Source organism: Oncorhynchus keta, chromosome 35 (assembly GCF_023373465.1).
Source record: "Oncorhynchus keta strain PuntledgeMale-10-30-2019 chromosome 35, Oket_V2, whole genome shotgun sequence".
Lineage (NCBI taxonomy): Eukaryota > Metazoa > Chordata > Actinopteri > Salmoniformes > Salmonidae > Oncorhynchus > Oncorhynchus keta.
In genome coordinates, this window is record NC_068455.1 from 71102969 (window position 1) to 71118014 (window position 15046).

Here is a 15046-nt window from a genome sequence, read left to right on the forward strand (position 1 = left end):
CTAAATGATTATCGCCTAGTTGCACTCACTTCTGTCATCATGAAGTGCTTTGAGAGACTAGTCAAGGATCACATCACCTCTACATTACTTGTCACCCTAAACCCACTTCAATTTGCTTACCGCCCCAATAGATACAAAGACGATGCAATCTCCATCACACTCCACTCTGCCCTATCCCATCTGGAGAAGAGGAATACCTATGTAAGAATGCTGTTCATTGACTATAGCTCAGCATTCAACACCATAGTACCCTCCAAACTCGTCATTAAGCTCGAGACCCTGGGTCTCGACCCCGCCCTGTGCAACTGGGTCCTGGACTTTCTGACGGGCCGCCCCCAGCTGGTGAAGGTAGGAAACAACATCTCCACCCCGCTGATCCTCAACACTGGGGCCCCACAAGTGTGCGTTCTAAGCCCTCTCCTGTACTGCTTGTTCACTCATGACTGCGTGGCCAAGCACGCCTCCAACTCAATCATTAAGTTTGCAGACGACACAACAGTAGTAGGCTTGATTACCAACAACGACGAGACGGCCTACAGGGAGGTGAGGGCCCTCGGAGTGTGGTGTCAGGAAAATAACCTCTCATTCAATGTCAACAAAACAAAGGAGATGATTGTGGGTTTCAGGAAACAGCAGAGGGAGCACACCCCTATCCACATCGATGGAACAGTAGTGGAGAAGGTAGAAAGGTTTAAGTTCCTCGGCATACACATCACGGAAAAGCGAAAATGTTCCACCCACACTGACAGCGTGGTGAAGAAGGTGCAACAGCGCCTCTTCAACCTCAGCAGGCTGAAGAAATTTGGCTTGTCACCTAAAACACTCACAAACTTTTACAGATGCACAATCAAGAGCATCCTGTCGGGCTGTATCACCGCCTGGTACAGCAACTGCACAACGCATTACCGGGGGCAAACTACCTGCCCTCCAGGACACCTACACCACCCGATGTCACAGGAAGGCCAAAAAGATCATCAAGGACAACAACCACCGAGCCACTGCCTGTTCACCGCGCTATCATCCAGAAGGCGAGGTCAGTACAGGTGCATCAAAGCTGGGTCCGAGAGACTGAAAAACAGCTTCTATCTCAAGGCCATCAGACTGTTAAACAGCCATCACTAACATAGAGAGGCTGCTGTCATCATACAGACTCAAATCTCTGGCCACTTAAATAAATGGACATAATACCATCTACTGCATCTTGCCTATGCCGTTCAGCCATCACTCATTCATATATTTTTATGTACATATTCTTATTCATTCCTTTACATTTGTGTGTATAAGGTAGTTGTTGTGAAATTGTTAGATTACATGTTAGATATTACTGCAATGTCGGAACTAGAAGCACAAGCATTTCGCTACACTCGCATTAACATGTGCTAACCATGTGTCTGTGACCAATAACATTTGATTTGATTTGATTTGAACGGCCTATGTATGGAGTTTGATGATGACAAATTTAATTTTAGGAATAATATACTTTATTAGATTACATTAAGAATAATATGTTTTAAGGGATTACATTAAGAATAACATGCCTTATGAGATTACATTAAGAATAGGATTTATCCAGAGATATTAGGGTTAAGTGCCTTGCTCAAGGGCACATTGACAGATTTTTCACCTAGTCGGCTCGGGATTCAAACCAGTAACCTTTCGGTTACTGGCCCAACACCCTTAACTGCTAGGCTACCTGACTTTAACAAGATTTTATTCTCTACTCAAGCATTCATACCAGATGTCTATGAGTTGCAATACACAGCACATATATCATTTTATAGAGACGACAAATAATTGCAGTGATTGCAGGTCAGCTGACACAGGGCCGAAAATATCCCGTCTAGAGCTGACCTCTATAGCTCAGTTGGTAGAGCATGTTTGGTGCATGGTCGTGATAATAGGTTTGATTCCCTTGACCACCCATACTTAAAATGTATGACTGTAAGCCATTCTGGATAAAAGTGTCTGCTAAATGGTAGGTAGTATATCAGTCGTATGTATCTACACATCATGCAGTTAAACACATGTTGAATACATTTGTCTGTGAATGTGAGAGAGCTAAGTTTTAATGTAGCAGTTTTTCTGTCTATGAGTTGCACTGTGTATATTAGAGCTTGGAAGATAAACTGAAAATGATCGACACCGACCATACCGAGTTATTGCCGGCATTTTGCCGATATCTTTCATTACGATAAGTAGTCTATACTAGAGAAATGAGAAGTTTGAAATGAAAGAAGTTAGCTAATATGGAAGATTGTTAATGGGACAATTGATGGCTACCACTATCAAAATAGTAGTAGTAGTTTAAAGCATAATAAACAAATTAATATTATACACAATGTTGTAAACGTATCATTCTATTTATAGCATCAATTCAGGCAATTTATCTCAAAATGGATTTTAGTCCGTATCACCCAGCTCTACTGATTTCGCGTGGAGTTTGATAGTGATAACAGATGGATTACAGTGATTACTCCTGATTTATATTAGATCCCCATCATGTAAAATTACGCCCCAAAATGTTCCAGTGAATCTAGATATGAGCCACTGCAGATAAGGCTGGACAAGAATGTTCCAGTGAATCTAGATATGAGCCACTGCAGATAAGGCTGGACAAGAATGTTCCAGTGAATCTAGATATGAGCCACTGCAGATAAGGCTGGCCAAGAATGTTCCAGTGAATCTAGATATGAGCCACTGCAGATAAGGCTGGCCAAGAATGTGTGATGAAATGTGCGTGACAAATGTGTGTGACTGTGATGATCATGTGATGATCAAACAATGTATCTTGTCAAACTGCATGAGTGCAGTTGTACTGACGCTAATGATTTCTCAATGCAGTGTATATCATATGTTTCTCTCTTTCTACATCGCTCTATGAGTAGGCCTAAAACTGTTCCCTAAAACCGCAGAAGCTTACCGGTTCCTCTTTCCCTGTGGAATTGTAGAAACACCCAAAATTTCACTGATGATTTCTCAATACATATTTAAAATATATGACAGTTTCTCTTTCCCAATTGCTCAATCAGTAGGCCTAAAACGGTTCCCTAAACCCGCATCTTTTTGGTTTACCTTCAGGCCTGATTAATCTAAGTAGAATTGAAACAAATGTTCAACTAATTTGTTTGAGAAAGTGGTTCGGAAAGGGGAGTTTATATGTTGCATAAAAGCTATTTGTCTTTCATCCAAAATGTGTTTTGGGTTAGGCCTAATTCCTTTTACAGAGAACCCCTGGTCTGTTGCCCGTAGTAACAGAACAGTGCGTGACTACCAATGTTCCAGAGTGAGTTCCCATTCCCATGCTCATCTCATCCCTCTTCAAAGGAAATGGAGTGGGCCGTCAAACCAGATTTCCATTGACAACCTAATAAGGAATGTACCAAATGAAGGGGGGCGAGGGGTGTGTGTGGGTGGGTGGGTGGTGGGTTCGATGGTGACAGCATGTCTGTTTGAGACAAGTGGTATTTTTAGTCTCATTATACAAACAAATATGACAATGACAGAGATTCAGTTTTTAAGTGTCCTACAAAAACAAATAATGATGACTATGATGTCAGGACAATGCTGTGAGCTGTGTTTTATTTGTGTTTGTGTGTAATTTCCCTACATTGGAAGTTAATTTGTTTGATGGGAAAACCAGTTGTGTTTACATCTACAACACACTCTCAACATGTCGTGTGTAACCAGGCAGTAAAGCGCATGAACACATGGGAACACGTAACAACAGTAACAACAATGACACTTCTTGTTTAAAAAGCAACAATAAAATCTTAACAGTCTATGACATCGTAGATTCAAACTTACTACAATGTCTTCTTTCGCATCACAAGTGTGTTGCCTCAAGCTCACCCCGACCCCCTTCTTCCCAGTTGCTGTGGAGACCGTTACAGTTACAGAACTAGAATTCTGTGAGATCGTCCAGCATTCCTGAATCAAACTTGACCCGAACAAGTTTTCCTTTTGTTGTGTTTTGGCCTTAGGGCTTCTGGTGAAGTGGCGGTTCATTTGACTTTTCACACGTTTTAAACACACATAGCTGTTGCAGAACTGGAAAATGTCAAATCAAATCAAATTTCATTGGTCACATACACATGGTTAGCAGATGTTATTGCGAGTGTAGCGAAAATGCTTATGTACAGTCCAAAATGTCAAAGCATACACACACGCACGCACGCACGCACACACAGACACACACACACACACACACAGACACACACACACAAACAAACAAACAGGATTCTCCCCTTCGCTTTCTGTCCACAGTCCCTGGGACAATGACCTCATACCAGACCAGGGAGATATTTAGAAAATGGTAACCTCACTTCCACTGTTGTGTTTGTCTGTCTGTCTGACTGTCTGTTTGTCTGTTTGTTTCTCACAAACACACACATCTGTGAACGTGCAGACACTTTGTGAGTATGGGATCATGGAATGCTGGCAGCTACAGAACCAAATTTGGAATTCTGATGTGTCAGATCTGTGTGTGTCATCCCTCAACAATGGAGAGAGAGGAGTTGGTGGGAGAGAGAGAGAGGGAGAGGGAGAGCGGTTGGTGGGAGAGAGAGAGAGGGAGAGCGGTTGGTGGGAAAGAGAGAGAGAGGTTGGTGGGAGAGAGGGAGAGAGAGAGAGAGGTTGATGGGAGAGAGGGAGAGGTTGGTGGGAGAGGGAGAGATAGAGGGGTTGGTGGGAGAGAGAGAGAAGGGTTGGTAGGAGAGAGAGAATGAGAGAGAGAGAGGGGGGGGGTTGGCAGAGAGAGAGAGAGGGAGATAGAGTTGGTGGGATAGAGAGAGGGGTTGGCAGGGAGAGAAAGGGAGAGAGAGAGTGAGAGAGGAAGAGAGAGAGGGGTAGGCAGGGAGAGTGAGAGGGAAAGCGATAGGGAGAGACAGGGGTTTGTGGGAGAGAGAGAGAAGGGTTGGTAGGAGAGAGAGAATGGGAGAGAGAGAGAGAGGGTTTGGCAGGGATAGAGAGAGGGAGATAGAGTTGGTGGGATAGAGAGAGGGGTTGGCAGGGAGAGAAAGGGAGAGAGAGAGAGGAAGAGAGAGATAGGGAGAGAGAGAGGGGTAGGCAGGGAGAGTGAGAGGGAAATAGAGGAATATAGAGGGGTTGGTAGAGAGAGAGGGAGGGAGAGAGAGGGGGTAGGTAGGGAGAGTGAGTGAGAGGGAAAGCTATAGGGAGAGACAGGGGTTTGTGGGAGAGAGAGAGAGAGGTGGGGGGGTAGGGAGAGTGAGGGGAAAGAGATAGGGAGAGAGAGGGGCTTGTGGGAGAGAGAATGAGAGAGAGGGGGGGGGGGTTGGCAGGGAGAGAGAGAGAGAATGGTAGGGAGGGAGAGTGAGAGTGAGAGAGCAAGAGAGATAGAGGGGGGTTTGGGGGAGAGAGAGAATGAGAGAGAGAGAGGGGTTGGCAGCGAGAGAGAGAGGGAGAGGGGGGTGGTATGGAGAAAGAGAGTGAGAGAGAGGGGTTGGTAGAGATAGAGGGAGAGAGAGGGGAGTTGGTAGGGAGAGAGAGAGAGACCGCAGATGGGAAAACTAGTTGGTTCCATGGAAAACACTCCCCCCCTGCTTTTTTCAATCTTTTTGGCCCTGTAACAAACAGCTAAAACATGATCAAATACACATCTTAGATTCACATATTAAAGACTACCAGAACCCACTGGATTCTCCAATTACATTGAATAAACTACAGGACAAAATACAAACCCTCCAACCCAAAAAAGACTGTGGTGTTGATTGTATCCTTTTTATTTTATTTAACTAGGCAAGTATGTTAAGAACAAAATCTTATTTTCAATGACGGCCTAGGAACAGTGCTTTGTTCAGGGGTAGAACAACAAATGTTTACCATGTCAGATTGGGGATTCGATCTTGCAACCTTTCGGTTACTTGTCTAATGCTCTAACCACTAGGCTACCTGCCACCCTGGTAGCTACCTCCCATTACCTACCTGCCGCTTCATCCTCAATGAAATGATAAAATATACAGACCACAAATTCCAATTGGCTATACTTAAGCTATTGAGCATCATCCTTGGCTCTGGCATCTTCCCCAATATTTGGAACCAAGGACTGATCACCCCAATCCACAAAAGTGGAAAAAGACAAATTTGATCCCAATAACTACCGTGGGATATGCGTCAATAGCAACCTGCATTATCATTAACAGCAGACTAGTTCATTTCCTCAGTGAAAACAATGTACTGAGCAAATGTCACATTGGCTTTCTACCAAATTACAGTATGACAGACCACGTATTAACCCTGCACACCCTAATTGACAAACAAAACAAAATCAAAGTCCTCTCATACTTTGTTGATTTCAAAAAAGCTTTTGACTCAATTTGGCCTGAGGGTCTGCTATACAAATTGATGGAAAGTGGTGTTGGGGGAAAAACATATGACATTATATAATCCATGTACACAAATAACAAATGTGCGGTTAACATTGACAAAAAACACATACATTTCTTTCCACAGGGCCGTGGGGTGAGACAGGGATGCAGCTTAAGCCCCACCCTCTTCAACACATTTATCAACAAATTGGCGAGGGCACGAGAACAGTCTGCAGCACCCAGCCTCACCCTACTAGAATCTGAAGTCAAACGTCTACTGTTTGCGGATAATCTGGTGCTTATGTCCTCAACCAAGGAAGGCCTATAGCAGCACCTATATCTTCTGCACAGATTCTGTCAGACCTGGGCCCTGACAGTAAGTCTCAGTAAGACAGAAATAATGGTGTTGCCAAGACCACAAATACAAATTCCATCTAGACACCGTTGCCCTAGAGCACACAAAAAACTATACATACCTCGGCCTAAACATCAGCGCCACAGGTAACTTCCACAAAGATGTGAACGAGCAGAGAGACAAGGCAAGAAGGGCCTTCTATCAAAAGGAACATAAAATTTGACATACCAAGTAGGATCTGGCTAAAAATACTTGAATCAGTTATTGATACCATGATATCAATGGTTGTGAGGTCTGGGGTCTGCTCACCAAGCAAGAATTCGCAAAATGGGACAAACACCAAATTGTGACTCCGCATGCAGAATTCTGCAAAAATATCCTCCAAATAATGAATGCCGAGCAGAATTAGGCCGATACCCGCTAATTATCAAAATCCAGAAAAGATCAGTTAAATTCTACAACCATCAAAAGGAGGCGATTCCCAAACCTTCCATAACAAAGCCATCACCTACAGAGAGATGAACCTGGAGAAGAGTCCCCAACGCAAGCTGGTCCTGGGGCTCTGTTCACAAACACAAACACACCCCACAGAGCCCCAGGACAGCAACACAATTAGACCCAAGCAAATCATGAGAAAACAAAAAGATAATTACTTGACACATTTGAAAGAATTAACAAAAATACAGAGCAAACTAGAATGCTATTTGGCCCTAAACAGAGAGTACACAGTGGCAGAATACCTGTCCACTGTGACTGACCCAAACTTAAGGAAAGCTTTGACTATGTACAAACTCACTGGGCATAGCCTTGCTATTGAGAAAGGCCGCCGTAGGCAGACCTGGCTCTCAAGAGAAGACAAGCTATGTGCACACTGCCCTAAAAATGAGGTGGAAACTGAAAAGAAAGAGGAAGGGAGAGAAAGAGTTGTTGTCAGGGTAAGAGAGAGGGCGACAGAGAGGGGGGAGAGGGAGAGAGAGAGAGAGGGAGAGAGTGGGAGAGAGAGAGAGAGAGAGGGTGACAGAGAGGGGGAGAGAGAGAGAGAGAGGGGAGAGAGAGAGGGAGAGAGAGAGAGAGAGAGAGAGAGAGAGAGAGAGAGAGAGAGAGGGTGACAGAGAGGGGGGAGAGAGAGAGAGAGAGAGAGAGGGAGAGAGAGGGTGACAGAGAGGGGGAGAGAGAGAGAGAGAGAGGGAGAGAGAGAGGGAGAGAGAGAGAGAGAGAGAGAGAGAGAGAGATGATGATTAATGAGTAGACACAGTACAAGGTGGAACAAGCAGAACATTTCAATGAGAGAGCTTCCTTTCTCAGTGGGATTCCTTGGTGGAAACGTGTATACAAAAATTAAATAAACAATAAAAACTCTCTCTCTCTGTCCGTCCGTCTCAGTTCCTCTCCTCTCATAAAACCACTATTTTAAGCCGTACACACGTTAATTCTCTTAAACATGAATAGTGAGCCTCATTGCTCTCAGTGAGGGCATGTCTAAAGATAACAATGGTTACATTGGTTTAGTAAGCATGAACTGGGCATCGGCCAGTTGGTGAGTAGGGATTTTTTCTTCCCAGCAGCCCTTGCCAGACAGTGGGCACTCCCAACAGCATGACTGGATGTACTCCTTCACTCTTTCTCCGAGTGCAAAAAGAAACATAAAGAGAGTGACAAAGAACATAAGTGAGTGTGTGTGTGTCAGAGAGAGAGAGAGAGAGAGAGAGAGAGAGAGAGTGTGTGTGTGTGTCAGAGAGAGAGAGAGAGAGAGAGAGTGTGTGTGTGTGTCAGAGAGAGAGAGAGTGTGTGTGCATTAGTGTGTGTCTATGTACGAATGTGTGTTTGTGTGTGTGTGTGTTGGTTTGCACATGTGTGTGTGCCACAGCCTCACTAAAGAGTGATGCCAGTCCAGACAGTTACGGATGATGACCTCATAGTCACTAATAACTTCCTCTCGGCGCGTGTCTACATGGGCGGGGCTTGGAGGGAAGAGGGAGTGGCCTAGGGGGAAGCATGTCACTACAACTACGCTATAAAAACCAGTAGAACTCTCACTCAGACACTCACACTCAACCGGTGCTTCTCTTCTAACTGACAGGGAAAAGACTGACCCACTACTATTGCAGAGACTCTCAAGCAACTTTCAAGATCATCTTCAACTAGTTCATCTTTCAACACTTCAACTTCAATTTAAGAGTGAGTTTGGATTATTCTATTCTTTAGAACAGGTTTTGGAATATGCCCCTCATGCAAACTTATTAGAAATGTAATTTGTTGTTATTATTATGTAACAAATCACTAAATGGAAACTTATATATTTACCTTCTGTCTGTCCGCGGGTGTCTATAAACTATCTCAGAGGTTGTAACAGTTTTATTTCCCTTCAAGCCAATCAGAAACAAGTATTCAACAATGCCATGGTATAAGAGTCAATATTTGAAGCCTATACTTCAGTAGACTGTTCTGTAGAAGTCCCGGGGCACAGCTATTGTCTGTTTTCCAGTCACTAGGTCAGTCACCACACAGTGAAAGGGCTTTTGACAGGTCGAGAGGTGAGTCAAGTTGGACAAACAGAATCTGCAGACCATTACGTTTGAACTGGGGGAGCCTGAGTAGAGGAGTAGTAGACAACACTAGTGTAGGAACCGCAAGAAACACTTCTTGTACTGACTGTTCTGCACAAGCCATGGTCTTTGTTGGGTTAGAGGGTTAGGGTTACTTAGGGTTGGGGTTCTTACCCCCCCTCTCCGCTCAGCAGCTCAACTTCATCCTATCTACTTTCTAACACACTTCTGTCTCTTTCTCTCTCACACATGCTCACATTCTGTCTGTCTGTCTCTCTTTCTCTCTCTCCGTCTCTCTATCTTGCTCCCTCGCTCCCTTTCGCTCTCTCACTCTCTCTCTCCCCCCTTCTCTCTCTCACTCTCTCTCCCTCTCTCTCTCCCCCTCTGTCTGTCTCACACCCGCATGTTCAAGGCTAGCACCTGTGTCTTGTCTCTTGTTTTGTCTCACCCATGTCTGTCTGTACCCACAGCAATCCAATGCCAGGTTCACTGTGTCTCTGTGCCAAGGTCTGTTTTCCATTGAGAACCAGGGTCATATTAATTAGTGCACACCATAGAAATCCAACAGTAAAATGTACATTTTTTATTGGACAAGTCCTGGTATAGTCCCTCCCAGTTTTAGTCCGTTTCCTTCAGTTTGTGCCTCGTGAATATGACTGAATTTGAACTATTCTGATTTACTATCCTTCCTCCAGAAGTGTTGTAACATACCTCTTGTTGTACTAGTCTGGTGGAATGAGAAGTTAGCTCAACTACAAACAGATTTAGCTATAAACAAGCTGTGAAATGCTTTTTAAAAGGGTTCTGAATTCTAATAGCTAGCCAGCAGAAAGTGTGCCAACTGCAAGGTATTTTATGCTGACTCAAAAACTGACCTGGGTGTTTCAAGAAAACATATGGTATTAACATTTTTATACGTAACCCCTCAGGTAACACTCTTGTACAGCTAAGAATCTGACATATTTTCAAATGTGATCTTTCTTCTTTGATCATTTCACTAATCCTCCTCTCCTCTCCTCTCCTCTCCTCTCCTCTCCTCTCCTCTCCTCTCCTCTCCTCTCCTCTCCTCTCCTCTCCTCTCCTAATTTCCCTTTATACAATATTGTTAGATCTCTGTCATTTCACTAATCGCTCTCTCCTCTCCTCCTTCTCTCCTTTGAATGCTTTACCTGTATATAATGTTGTTAGAGTCCTCTAACCTTCTCCTCCCCCTCTCCTCCATGTCTCCCCAGGATGCTGTGCCTGTACGTGTGGTTCTTCCTCGGCCTGTCCGGAGCCGCCATCTCTAACCTGCAGGAGAAACAGACAGATTTTGGGATGCGGGTCTTCTCCCAGGTGGCCCAGAACTCCAAGGGGTCTAACCTGGCCTTCTCCCCCTACGGCGTGGCCACCATTCTGGCCATGGCTCAGCTGGGAGCTGGGGGCAACACCCTGAAAACCCTGAACGCCAAATTGGGTTTCTCACTACAAGGCAAGGAAGAATGGCTGCTGTGTGTCTGATAACACAGGGGACATTTACAAAGCGATACAGATGGTAGACTTTACCTTAACAATGAGGCCTTGACGATGACATAACCGTAGGCTGACATATTCATAACAAAAAGAGACTCTAGTGACGAGCAACATTCGACTCTGTGCTGGTACCCCTTGTATATAGCTCAGTTATCATTTATCTATTACTAGTTTTGTTATTGTTTTACTTTTCCATTATTTCTCTATTTTCTTTCTCTCTACATTGTTAGGAAGGGCCAGTAAGTAAGCATTTCACTGTTAGTCCACGAAGCATGTGACGAATAAAATTAGATTTCATTCCTACTATCTCAACATCTCTCTATGCAATTGTGACTCATTCATTCTCTCCTCTCCTCTACCTCCTCCTCCTCTCTCTCTCCAGCCTTCTTTGTACCTTTAACCAGAAATTCAAATAAATTAATCAATCAATCCTTCTGTCCTCCTCCAGAGCGAGGGATGGCGCGTCAGCAGCGTCTTCTCCAGCGAGACATCTCCAGTGAGGAGGGAGTGGAGCTGGCCAGCGGCGTCATGGTGGAGAGAAAGATGGCTCTGGAGAAAGGCTTCAGGAGGGGGCTGGGGAAAGCCTTCCAGGCCTCCCCTCACCAGCTGGACTTCTCCAGGCCAGACCAGGCCCTGGACATCATCAACGCCTGGGTCTCTGACCACACTGCAGGTGAGATACAGTAGTACACAGATGACACAAAGTGGAGGATAGTTTAGTATTCATCAGAATGATGATAGAATGGAATGGAACAGAATAAAATAGAATGGAACAGAACAGAATGGAATATACTTTATTAGTCAATTTTACCATGGCATCAAACATTTGTGTCAGTACTGACCCCACTGTCTCAACAAACCTCCATACCTCTCTCTTCTCTTTCCATCCAGGTACCATCCCTTCATTCCTGTCTTCCGGTGCTCTGACCGATGAGACCCGTATGGTCCTGCTGAACGCCCTTCACTTCCAGGGGCTATGGAAGGTTCCCTTTGACCCCAAGATGACAGAGGAGAGGCTATTCCACTGTGCCAACGGCAGCTCCGTGCCCGTACCCATGATGAGGCTCACACACCGCTTCAAATACGGTGGGTAGCACGTCGGCACTGTAAACACTTTAGAGTTTCCCTTTTAATCCAGCCTTTTTGTGTGTAAACACTCGTGTTACTTTAAGAAGACCTCACTCACAGGACATGAGATCTGTGCGCGTAACTCACATCTCCCATTGACTCCCTTTTACAGTTAAGACTCTTAGGGTATGTACTCTTTCACAGTCATACCTACAAGTCAGCCCCAAGCCAGCAGCTACAGTGTTTAAACCAATCATGACTGCTACCTCCACCAATCAAAACAAAACTATTCCAACCTCCATCTGTCCTCTCCTCCTCTACAGGTGAGTTTGTGACCCCCGACGGCGTGGACTACGACGTCATCGAGGTTCCGTACAAAGGCGAGTCCCTGAGCATGCTGCTGGTCTCCCCCTTCGAGCCCGAGATGCCAGTGAGCTCCCTCAGTAGCGAGCTGACCACCCAGCGGCTGCAGCAGTGGAGACAGGAGATGAGGAGCGTTAAACGTCAACTGGTCCTGCCTAGGTTCACCCTGGACTCTGAGGTGGAACTGAAGTCTATTCTAATCCGGATGGGGTTGGGGGATATGTTCAACCTGGCCAAGGCAGACTTCACACGCATCACCAGTGAGTACCTTACCATACTATTCATCAGTTAGCGCTTGGTGTCTGAAACGGCACTCTGTTTACTACACAGTGCATTATTATGACCCGACTCAGGGCCTATGGAATAGGATGGGCTCCGTTCCAATATCCACACTAGCCTTCCACTTCTGTATGATCAGTGTTCAACAAATATACTGTATGTTTTCTTATTCTTTTTAGACAAAAGAATATAACCTCCCTCCCTCTCTTTCTCTCGCTCTCTTTCAGCTGAGCAGCCTCTGTGTGTGTCCAAGGTTCTGCAGAAAGTCAAGATTGAGGTGAACGAGGAGGGAACCAAGGGATCAGCTGCCACAGGTAAAGGATCCATAGACTACATGTTGATGACAGACTCAATTCAGTATTTATTATGTGGATCACAGGCGGCTGGTGGCGCCTTAATTGGGGAGGACGGGCTCATAGTAATGGCTGGAACAGAATGGATGGAATGGTATCCAACGATGGTATACAATGCCATTCCATTCAGTCCATTCCAGCCATGATTATGAGTCGTCCTCCCCTCAACAGCCTCCTGTGATATGGATGTATGCCATGGTAATTCCTAAGCAATTGATGCTAACTTTACAATAATAAATAATAGAGAGTTGTGTTTTGACTGCATTGCCTATCATAGAGAGGCACATAAAGATGAATTGATGATAGTATCTGAGTTGCGTTTTGACTGCATCGTCTCCTCTCCTGTCTTTGCCTCTTTCCAGCTGCCATCCTGTTCTCTCGTATGGCTGTAGAGGAGATCACAATGAATAGACCTTTCCTCTTCCTCATCCATCACAAGTCCACAGGTGAGTTTCCCCTACTATACCTACATCAGTGGAGGCTGCTAAGGAGAAGACGGCTCATAATAATGGCTGGAATGGAGCAAATGGAATGGCATAAGAACACATGCAAACCACGTGTTTGATGTATCTGATACCATTCCGCTGATTCCACTCCAGTCATTACCACTAGCCCGTCCTTCCCAAATAAGGTGCCACCAGCCTCCAGTTGCTACATCACCATCTATGTAAAAATAAATATATATGTTAGCCTTGGTTATCCACAGTCTCCACTCACCATAAGTCTAGCTAGCTGTGCCCTCTTTATACAAGTGCATACACGTTCGAGTAAATTCATATACTGCATGATCTTGTTGGAATGATCTTTGTCCCTCTGACACATTGGCATACTTCCTAACTTGTTCTTTCTCTAATATAAAATATATTTGTTTTCCCATCCCAGGTGCTGTTCTGTTCATGGGTCAAGTCAACCAACCCCAGCAACACTAGTGACCAATAGGAACCCTTGAAACACAGACTCGATCACAATGACCATGGACACTCCTATCATTCCATTGGCAGGTATACCTGTCAATCAACTTGCTACTGAAACCGACCATGAATAGTTACATCTATGACCTTGACATTAACTACAAGTTAATTACACATATCCACCTTACCGAAAGGGGAAAATGCATATATTTTGATAAGTGAAAGTTTATATATCTGTTATTTGTTCTTATGGGATATATTTTTTTAATTGTAATGTGAGCAATTGGTATGGTTGAAAATGAAATTGATATGAAGGGAAAATGATTGAATGGGAAAAAAGATGTATGAATTTTATTTGTATTGTTCTGTATTGCTCTGCTTGTTCCAACAAGTTGTGTTTTTAAAGTATTTATATATTTATTAAAATGACAACTTAAAACTCATCTGTTGACGCCTACAATTTAAAATGTTTGCATATTAGTGTCAACCTCTTGTGTCCATAACATGAACGGTGACTTAGAAAATCAATTATTTAATTGGACTAGTTGGATCCAGAAATATTGGTTTTAATTCAGATTCTGAATACAATAAAATAGGCCCCACAGAGTGACATAAGCTGTGTGCAGCCTGCATGTTGTGTTTGCACTAAAAGATAGTCAACAGAGCAGGCCTAAATGTAATATTATCTGCAATATGTAGAGCCTCTGATAAAACCGCCAATTTAACTTGTGTATAAATCTATAAAAATCTCTCTTTGACTAAATGAACACATTTTGGCCAACATTTCGTAAGAACTCAATTTCCATGGAAACCACATCATCGACTGTCTTGTTTGTCATGGCAACACCACCCGAACATACTGAACTCGTGCGAGAGACACTCCACATGTCATGCCCCTGATCCTCCCAAGAATACTCATCATGCACAACAAATCAGATTTATTACAAAATATAGGCTACTCATGAATGCAAATGATAGCACTTGATGTCTACAGTTAGTTTTACTAACGTAATAGCTTGAAATAGGCCTAGATCTAGCGTGTTGAGACAGGGACTAATAGTTATTATACCCAAACAACTCTTTACCTGGACAATTGGAGACCAGTCAAGTTATTGGCAACTGACTTCATATTACTAGCCCATGACTATGCCAATAAGCTGAAACAAGGCCTTGATGATAAGATCAGTGAAACTCAATCAGCCTTAAAGGAAGGAGTATTCATAACCATGTACAATTGGTTAATATTTTAGATTACAGTGAATTCATAGAAGATGATGGCTTCATATGTTTTTTTAAAAGACTTTTGCCACTTTAAAACAACTTTTTATTTCTAACT

General features: G+C 43.9%; 1 protein-coding gene across 1 annotated transcript; it reads left to right on the plus strand.

Moving 5' to 3' along the window:
• Positions 1 to 8697: 8697 nt before the first annotated feature.
• Positions 8698 to 14153, plus strand: LOC118368985 (plasminogen activator inhibitor 1-like). Its single transcript, XM_035753500.2, has 8 exons — positions 8698 to 8856; positions 10457 to 10695; positions 11185 to 11409; positions 11628 to 11822; positions 12128 to 12427; positions 12674 to 12760; positions 13162 to 13245; positions 13682 to 14153. Exons 2-8 carry the CDS (start codon positions 10458 to 10460, stop codon positions 13726 to 13728), a joined length of 1176 nt encoding a protein of 391 aa, XP_035609393.1. The 5' UTR covers positions 8698 to 8856; position 10457; the 3' UTR covers positions 13729 to 14153.
• The last annotated feature ends 893 nt before the right edge of the window (positions 14154 to 15046 follow it).

What these genes read in the sequence shown, in the direction of transcription:
- LOC118368985 (XM_035753500.2), top strand. Translation starts at nt 10,458, where the DNA reads ATGCTGTGCCTGTACGTGTGGTTCTTCCTCGGCCTGTCCGGAGCCGCC. An exon ending in GGTCTCTGACCACACTGCAG is followed by an intron (nt 11,410 to 11,627) that starts GTGAGATACAGT and finishes CTTTCCATCCAG; the next exon opens with GTACCATCCCTTCATTCCTG. An exon ending in CACACACCGCTTCAAATACG is followed by an intron (nt 11,823 to 12,127) that starts GTGGGTAGCACG and finishes CCTCCTCTACAG; the next exon opens with GTGAGTTTGTGACCCCCGAC.